Below are 10170 nucleotides of genomic sequence, written 5' to 3' on the forward strand. Positions count from 1 at the left end.
GCTAAAGTGCAGGCACTTGCAGCAAATGCTACACTGCCAGTTGTCGTTGGAGATTCTTAATCCTCCTTTCGCTTCCTTCAATCGCTTTACGTATACGTCGAGATTCTATGTCCATTATTGCGAAACCCGCAAGACGCAACAAAAACACAGCTCCGATCATAGTGTTCCTCAGTCCTGCTGTTGTTAATGTTATTCTTCTTTGTTGAACACCATACACAAATGACATTGCTGTCGACTGGCTTACGTCACGTCATAGGACACACTGTCGGTGCGAATGCAACCCTTTAAATGATACTAGGAAATAGTTCGCACAAAATCATACCAATACTTTAGTACTGTAGTACTGTACATTTAGTTCTGAAACTAAAGTGGTGTGAAAGGCCCTAATGTTCATTCTTTATAACACACATTCAGCATTCTTTCAGACATATTTATTTATATAAATAAATTTAGATTAATTCTTATTAGGGTTAATAAATTCATTCAGTCTAGAGCAATGAGTGATTTTCTCTCTTGCTTTTGTTGCTTGATTAACATTAATTAACAGCAACTCAATTTGGCTGCGGTCTCTTTAAAACCCGAATACACGAGTGCATTATACTGAAACACATCCGATATTCACCCAACTGTTTACGCTCACTTGAGACGTAACTGAATGTGTTTACAAGAATGCTTGTCAAAACGAACATGTCTACATAACTTTGTGTGTATTTCTCTGAAAGAGAGCTAAATTGACTGAGAGGTAACTCACAAAGAAACTGTGTGAGAGGTGCTTTTCTGTGGGTTAGTGGTGGGTGATACTGCAAAATTTGGTATCGATCCGATACCAAATACATATAGGGTCAGTATTGCCGATACCAATATGATACTTTTTACTTAAAATTTTTTTTTTTTTTTTACTTTTGTGTAGGGGAGTGCAGTAGGTCTATGTCATTATTTCGGAGGTGGATGAATGATCAATTATTTAGCCAATATTTTTTATTAATGTATTGAAGTCCACAAAATTATTATTTATAATATTTAGTTATAAATATTAGTTATAATTCAGTGTAGAATGAAATCTTTACAGCCTTTAAAAAAAAAAAAGAATAAAAAAAAAATCTCTCCTTTTTCTGGTTTTAAAACCAAATGAAATAAAGTGCACACAATTATTACTGAAGAACAGACAAAGAACAAATATACCTGTCACCTGTGCAATTATATTCCCTGAGCCCCCCTTCTGGACTTCAATGTGCTATCAGCTTCGCTCACTCTGTTCGCTGCTCCGCTGCGCGTTGTGTCAGTGAGTCACGTGACGACACAACAACGACTCACAGCAGAGCAGCAGGAGGGGGAGGAGTAGCAAAGTGGGCCAGGAGAATGTGAAAGCAGCGTTTGCTCAGGATTGTAGAGGTAGAAGACACGAGCAAAGTATAATGAACATAGATGAGAGATATATAAATTAAAATATCGATTCAATTACAATTGTATCGATCCGATACCAATACCACTGTGGGCATCGATACTATCGATATTTAGATTGATCCACCCACCCCTAGTGTGCGTGATTCAGGTGTGTGCGCCCCGAAAAAAAACCCCAGACCGAGCTCTGCTTTTCAAACTTATCCATGTCTGCTCCTCTCTTACTCGGAGATATTGACATTTTTGAACATGTAACGAGACAAGCAGCAAGTGTATGCTAGCTAAAGATCAATAGGCTGTTACAGTTCAAATGTTCGCATTGAACCTCATAACCACGCAAGAGATTCGTTCTGACTGCCCCTCCCTAAAATTTTCATCTGGTTTTTATTAACTGACGAAAATGTCAGTAGATTTTTGTCATAGTTTAGTTTAGTTAGTGAAAATATGTTGTTATTCATCAACAAAATGAACACTGCTGCTTACCGGAGCAGTATGCCAGGTTGTCTGGTAGTCGGTCAGGATTTTCTGCTCTACATTTCCAGGGGTGATCACTCAAGAATTCAAATCCTGTAACTGCCAGATTCATTCTCAGACACATACGACCCACAACTATCCAAATCTATTCCCACAATGAAGCTCTTCATAACTATATCTCCCAAGACGGGCCCCTGATATGACTCTCCATGCATCCAGCACATAAAAACTATTTCCCTCTCCTCCTGTTTTACACGCTTCTATTGTCTACAAGAGGAAAGCCATCTCTCATGACATCCCATGAGACACTAGCGCGATCTTAAAACATCATATGATTGATTTTACCACAACAGATGAGAGAAGCTTCTAATCTTTTCCTTCAGCAAACGGACTGTGCAGAATCACAGAATATGGTACTGTTCTAAATGATGGAAGAATTGGCGTGAAAAATATACAAATACAAATAAATAAATTTGACAAAGACTTCTGAATATCTTCGGAAGATAGTTGTATTTATATTATTATTGCACTACTGTATAAAAAATGGGGTCTCTTATGAAAGAAGTTTCTTATGCTCACCAAGGGTTCATTTATTTGATCAGAAATACAGTAATATTTGGTAATATTATAAAAATTGTAAATAACTTTTCTATTTGAAAATATTTTCAACTGTATTTTATTCATGTGATGTAAAGCTGTATTTTCAGCATCATTACTCCAGTCTTCAGTGTCACATGATTCTTCAGAAATCATTCCAATATGCTGATTTGCTGCTCAATATTTTTTTTATTATTATTAATGTTGAAAACAGTTGTGCTGCTAAATATTTTAGCATTTATTTGCAATAGAAAAAAACGTCGTTACTGTCAGTTTGATCAATTTAATTCATCCTTGAACAACACAAGTACTTTAATGACCTCAAGCTTTTGTACAGTAATGTATTATATTATATATATTTACTCATTTAGCTGACACTTTTATCCAAAGCGACTTACAATTTTTATATATGTCAGAGGTCGCACACCTCTGGAGCAACTAGGGGTTAAGTGTCTTGCTCAGGGACACATTGGTGTCTCACAGTGGATTCGAACCCAGGTCTCTCACACCAAAGGCATGTGTCTTATCCACTGCGCCAATATTATTTTTAATATTTAACTCAATATTTTGCAACAATTACTTATAAATAACAACAATTTTTGAAAGACAATGTAATATAGTGGCAGAAAAATACACCAAAAGAAACAAATAACCATAATTGAAGCCAACTGCTTTGAATCTTTAGAGACTAAAAGAAGACAGAAGCATGGATGTATAAATAGTCCTAACCTGCAAAATGATTCCTCCATATAATATCAGCGATAGTCACTGGAGGGCCAGCAGCAGGGTGATGTTTACCTTTGTCAGGGTTTGTTCCAATCATGTCCATTAAGGAGGTCTCCAAAGTTTGCAAGTTGAATGGGTCAAAGGGTCGATTCCGTTCCTGAAAGACAGAAGGACTGGGTCAAAGGTCAAAAGTTAAAGATGAGCCACTCCACCACCATTTCACAGCCTTTCAAATTAGCATCAGCCCTGAGGTTTCAGGGCCAAGTTCAGGTCTAACAGACACCCACAATCAAATAGTTTTTAACATTCTACATGTTTTGTATGGTTCAGTAGAAATGTTAAGAATGTATGTAGTGTTGAACAACAACATTCTACACTTCTGTAGCTTATTTTGACCAAAAACCACCCACAAGGATAAGAAGAAACCATCTGACTGGTGTGTAGTGAGTAACCACAGTTTTGTTTTACAGTATGTTTTGTCATTTATGGGTGGGTAAACTGGAAATCTATGGAAGCACATTAGAATTGTGAGATAAAATGTCGCAATTACCTTACTTTATTTTTTATTCAGTAGTGGAAACTGGCTTTTTTTAACCACCAAAAAAATAGATAAAAATAAAAAACTATTAAAAATAATTGATGTTAACTGAAATAAAGCTGAAATCAAATTGAATATAGATATAATAACCTAATAATAATATAATTAATAATATAATTTTTAATAGAAAAATGTAAAATTAGAAATGCTGCTAATAAGTTAAAGCTCTAAAATGAGAGAAATTAAAATAAATCAACATTAAATAAAAAATAAAACGGTCAAAATATAAATACTATAATAATTTTTAACTAATACTAAAACAGCACTGGTCCATACATAAAGAAATTATATATATATATATATATATATATATATATATATATATATATATATATATATATACTTTTTTTTATTTTTATTTTTTTTATTATTATTTATTTGCTTGAAACAAAGGGACAAAACAACAGTGAAGTGAAAATTAATTAATTCTTCTGCAAAAGTGCCCCCCAGTGTGTGTGTGTGTGTGTGTGTGTGTGTGTGTGTGTGCTCAATGCTCTGTGTGGGTGCACTTTGGATGGGTTAAATGCAGAGCACCATACTTGGCTGAATGTCACGTCACTTTCTACCTCGTCTTTTCAAGAAAAATGGACAAAATAAGAATTTCATCATACTGTTGAAAATAAAGATCTTGCATTTTTATAAAAACAGCTTTGTTTCCAGACAAAAATATTCAATCCGCCAATTAATCAGTTTCATCAGCTGTTGCCATTTTTTTGGTCAAAGTCAAAAGACTGTCAGTTTGTAGCAAATGTTTATATTCACAGTAAATGAAAGCACACTGGAAATAATGCCTTGGGGCAACAACATTATGTTTTATGATCAGAAGTACTATGAATTTCTCACTCGTACTGTGGTGCATGACTACTGATCATCAACTCTACCTCAATGCTTCTTCTCCTGCCCTCTTACTGTGACTTACTGTCTTACTGTACACTATTCAGGTGAGATGACTGTGTGCAATTAAACATGTTAATGGCAATGAGCAAGAGAATAAAGAAAAAAAATTGAAAGAGAGACTAAGCTGGTGAATGTGAGTGGATGAATACATCAGTGGGCAGAGGCCAACCGAGGGAAGCACATTGTTTGCACATCGAGCCCATTGTCAAGCAACTGGCTGAGCATTCAAAAAGCGATATTTCCCCTCTCAGGTTCCAGATAAAAATCTGCCCACTTTGTGAAAATCATGAGCAATCAAAACGCTGAGCTCTTCACTTCAGTCACTATCAGACACGTGCCACACATATTTCAGCATTAAACAACTACACACACACACACACGTTACATCTTGTATAGTGGCAGCCTGCTCGCATACCTTATATAATTTACCTACTAAACTAGAAACTACATATATTCATAAACTGTTGTCTGTCAAATACTTTAAATGTGTTATTGGCTATATGTTTTTATTTGTTTTACTTTGCATCAATGGAGGCATGAAATGCCCTTGATTTGTTTTTGTTTTTTAATAAGGGTATGCATTGCAGACATTCATGAAATTAGGACAAAACTGATGTACAATATCAGGAAACTGACAGCATTGTGGGCATAAGTGCATGAAATCAAACTTAAAATAACAATTTTCATGTGAAAAACACTAGTGGTCGTCTAATATGGGTTTTTCAATGCCTAAGGTAGAATGGAATGGTGATATAAGCTAAGGCAGTTTAATTAGGAATGGAGAGATGGAACAAATTCTAAATATTTACAAAATCTGCTAAGATATTTGAATTCAGAAGTTATCCATGATGAATTACTCCTTTAAATTTCTTCTCATGCATTTTCGCTACAAATTTCAATATAGAATTGATTTGGTTCACTAAATTTGTACTGAAGTTCATTTACAGAGTGCAATATAAACAAAGTCTTTTTATCAGTGTGCATGACTCATCAAAAAAAAAAAAAAAACATTTATGAGCATTAAAATGTCTTACAATTATGTAGAAAAACACTGCATCATACACAGCAGAATCCGGTAATGGTTTTACAATCTTAAAAATTGAGATTGATCTAATAATAATATCTGAGAATATCATGGTGTCATCAGTATGCAATAATGCTTCAGTTCATGACAGCCAGTACAGGCCCCGCCCCCTCATTCAACAAGCACCAATCAGATTGGAGTGGTGTTCCCTTTAAACGCCCCCAAAGAGTTGCAGAAGCACTTCTGATGGGAATTTGGACCCTTCCACCTTACAGTGACATTTATAGAAACAGCTGTAAAGTAATTCAAAACAACTCTTCCTTATAGTCAGATAAATACATATATCACAATAATCAAGAGATATCAAAATAATAGATATTTCTGTTTTGGGTCTCAGCTGTGGGCACCCAGTAATTTTCTTTAAATATTTATATTAAAAATATGACATAAAAATGCTTTTTTTATTTTGTTTTATTACGTCTGTAAATTGTTTTATTATTATGTATAAGTGTCTATAAATGAACTTATTTTACGACTTTTACATGCAGTTGATGTCTGCAAATATTATTTTATGAATTATTTTTTTTGCATTATTTGTCATTTACCATTACTTTCATAAATTATGTAAATTGTACATTTTATTCCTATTATAATACATGTTTATGACATTTACAGATACATGATACATATTATGTCCTACTTTAATGCATTAAATCTATGTTTATAAGCTCAATAAGCTCACCTGAAAAGGCAGCATGTTGTTGCTGTTGTCGGTTCTGAAGGGTTCCGGAGGCTCGGAGATCATCCAGGGTTTCTGCAGGGCTCCCGGTCTCTGGTATTTCGGGGGCGCGATGACATTGCTTGGGAAAGGCTTCTTCGTCGGGGAGATGGGGTTGAGGTGAGACGGGACGCCGAGCCCGAGCGCTCTCCGCGGGTCTCTGCCGCTCCAGGGGTTCGCTGCGGAGCTCCACACCGCGTTCTGATGGTTATTCCAGGCGGACGAAGAAGCGGACGACGCGGACACTTTATTGATGAGCGTCTGGTGGTTATAAGGGCTCCTCTGGTTCACACTCAGAGGAGACCTTCTCATCTGCGGAGAATAATTACCCCCGAACACCGGGTTGACGTGATGGGGAAAGTTTTGAAAAAGCATCGCCCCGTTTACAGACGGAATCCCTTGGAAAAAGCCTTCGTCTACGGTGTTGGTGGACCAAGTGCTGGAGAACGACGGCGAGAGAGAGGAATCCTGCGGGAAACCCAACCCCGGTAACACCGGAGACTCCATGGCGAGTCGCTCGTTGTGACCACCGGGGTTCTGCTCGTCTGGGACCGGTGGCTCGGAGGGGGTCGGGGTGGTGGATGCAGGCTCTGTATTTAACGGCTCTTGGTGCTGGTGAGGCTGAGCTTTGCTTTTGTCCATCAGTAAATCATCCTGCATGTTTTGAGCTGAAACACAGATGATCAGTTATTATTGATCACAGCGATCTGGCTGGGAGTTTTATTATTAATGAGCCCCTGATCAGCCATGTAGCTCTCGGGATCTGTCTGCGCTCCGCTTTTGTCCCACTCACAACACGAATAAAGGAGAGAAAAGCTCGGAGGTCACAGATAACCACCAATTTACGCCACGTATCGTTTTCCTCTCACCGGAACTCCAGAAAGAAATGAGAAACTGATTCTTGTTCCTGTTTTTTTTCTTCTCACAAGCCCCGCCCCTCAATTTGCATACGTCAATAAATACAGCTGCGTCCTTCAACAAGGTTAAAAGAGACACGCTCTATAGTGTTTTAATCGCATACATTTACGATGAAAAGATGTTTGCATAATTCACTTTTAAGTATGTAGGTTACAGTCATTTGGTATAAGATTCACAAGGTTGAATTTTGACGAATGACAGTAACTTAAACACAAAAGTTATTCTCCAGACTACTAGTGCTATTTTAATTACTAGTTAATTTTGTTCATTCGGTGCATTACATAATACAAGCTGATACTTCACGTGACTTCATCCCTATACAATATAATGTGAAATAACTTTTGTGCATAGTATTGTGTCAAACGAGTTTGTTGTGCTGTTTATGTCTAAGTCTACATTTTATCACAAATATTGTTATGTGTAGTGCAGATTATTGTGCATCTTTTGTGCATATTTATACAATCAGTAAATAACATTTCTAGCTCTCTAAACCTAACATAAAATAAAAATAATAATAAAAGCATGAACAGTTCTAAGCATAAGTTTGCAAAGTAGCCTATATGTTCAGACATTTTCACTGGGTGTACAACAGTATGGACAGCTCAGCAACTAGGTTATATTTGCTGCAGGATCTTGGGTTACACCCAGCAGTACTGCACAAAACATCTACGCAACAGAAATCCCAAAAGCTCGGGAGGTTTTTATTTTTTACTTTATGGGTTTTAGTCTGACTGTATCACATCTCTTTTTTGCACCCTTTAGGTGCAAGATTTTTAAAACTATTTTATGAACGTCTAGACTGGCATTTCTGTATGCAAAACATATCGAACGAAAATATATTTTATTCAACCATATGAAAAAAAAACCCCATCGATTTCTTCATAGGCTACCTCTTGAGGGTTTCTACTATGCCAAATATATTCCCACGAAAAACAGGCCGAGAATGCGACAGTTCCAGCGAGCCAGATAGATTTATGATCTCAAGCTTTAATCAAATTTTAATCAGAATAGACGATCGTAACAAGATGAAGAGCGTTTCTGCCAAATATCCCGTCTGTTAATCCTCGTTTTGCTGCATTAGAGCTGCATATTCAAGGTCATTACAGAAATCATCACTTCAGAGCACGCGTTAACCATCTAAAAGACAGTAAATAATATTGCTTTATCCCGGCACAACACATGCACGCATATTATAATGCATTTCTAAAATGCAGCGGGTTATTGGAAAAGAAAATAAACCAAATCCAACACTTTAATCTGTCGCAAACAACTCATAGAGTAGCTACATTAAACACACATAACATGCATCTGATGGGTTGACATTTTTCTCTCTTGCTTTCTTTTTTCCCGCTGTACATGAATCAGACTTTACCTTATCGTTCACCTTTTGGGACTCTGTAAATAAGGCTATTTCTGTTTGTCTCGCCTGGGTTTTGATATGACAAATGAGCTGCCCTTCTGCAGTCGCTTCAACAGCTGATCAACTGCGGCGCATGGCTGATGCACTGAGGGATTGTGGGAATTGTAGTTTTTTCTATCAATACTGCCATCAAAACACTGTATGACATGTTTTAAAGCTTATAATAGCTATATTATGACATACAGATCACAGGTGAAGCCTTTTTCAGCCTTTTAGTCTACAATATATTTTGGTCCCGAGGGTTTGGCCTTTATATTGCCTACCTAGGCCTATTAAAAATATTAAAGACACATTTTTTTTAAGAACATATTGTTTTATTTAACAAAGTAGCCCCCTTATGATAGATGATCTGACATAACAGAACGTTGATATGTGACAAAAACAATATGCAACAGAAGCTGCGCAGTGATTAACATGTTTTGTGTCATAGCTGTTGCTAATACTGTGGATTTTAACAAGATGGAATGTTTCAATGGACAATGAGAAGCCAATACTAGACATAACTCAATATTAAACCAGATTTTGTAACAGTGACCATGTTTAAATGCATAACAAAACTATCAAAATGATCTTTAATTGATAAAAGAATAAAGTTTGAATCATTCACATGAGTATACATTGTCAGGATGTACATTCAGTATAAGATTGTATTATATCAAACATCCAGATATTCAAAATCAAAATTCGAAATTAACATGCAAGTCATGCTACTCGGCTCCTGTCATAATGGAAAATTATTTATGATACTATTCATTAACTAATACAAAATGACATACAGAAAATATTATAAAATGCCAAAAGTGATTGAAATTGACCAGGAGTAACCAACTGGCTAAGCTTTTCAATATGGTTCAATTATAGGGCATTTCCCTATAGGAGAATACCAGAGTTAATTTTACAGAAAATAGCAGAAGATTCTTGTCACGTCAAGTCTCATGAAGTCAATAAAAGCTAAATGAACAAAAGAAAGGATCAAAATCAAAACACATCAGCAATAAACAAACACCACATAATTACCTAACCATATGCTATATGAAATGGAAAATGACTGAAGCTCTCACTCATCATGTTTGTTATTTCTGGATGCTCTGCCATGTTAAATAAAATATGCATTCAAATCATTTAGAAATTGTAGCCTACTGAAATATGTTGACTCTCCTTACCACTGTACGAGGTATTCTGAAGCCAAATATGTATCTTCATGTTGCTCCAGCAGGCGTAGTCCCTCTTGCTCTAGGCTGCCTGCCTCTGCGAGAACATAAATTTTTATATTTTTGGCTACATGAAATGAAGACTACACGTCCCAGAGTCCATCCGTGCTCTCGCGAGAGTCAAGT

The 10170-nt window shown here is 36.3% G+C and overlaps 1 protein-coding gene across 5 annotated transcripts in view; it reads right to left on the bottom strand.

Annotated features, from left to right (window-relative positions):
* LOC113112435 (cytoplasmic polyadenylation element-binding protein 3) overlaps window positions 1-10092 on the bottom strand; it is a 34215-nt gene extending 24123 nt beyond the window's left edge. For 2 of the 5 annotated variants that reach the window (XM_026278012.1, XM_026278011.1), the window contains exons 1-3: window positions 9997-10092; window positions 6460-7163; window positions 3202-3355 (exon numbers count right to left, since the gene is read on the bottom strand). In XM_026278012.1, coding sequence (XP_026133797.1) covers window positions 3202-3355; window positions 6460-7163; window positions 9997-10036 — 898 coding nt within the window. In that variant the 5' untranslated portion in view covers window positions 10037-10092. Of the gene's footprint in view, window positions 1-3201; window positions 3356-6459; window positions 7164-8785; window positions 8912-9996 lie in introns of those variants that run through there. The other 3 variants (XM_026278015.1, XM_026278014.1, XM_026278013.1) reach the window with 2 other exon arrangements.
* Between the last annotated feature and the right edge of the window lie 78 nt (window positions 10093-10170).

This window comes from Carassius auratus, chromosome 13 (assembly GCF_003368295.1).
Source record: "Carassius auratus strain Wakin chromosome 13, ASM336829v1, whole genome shotgun sequence".
Taxonomy (NCBI): Eukaryota; Metazoa; Chordata; class Actinopteri; order Cypriniformes; family Cyprinidae; genus Carassius; species Carassius auratus.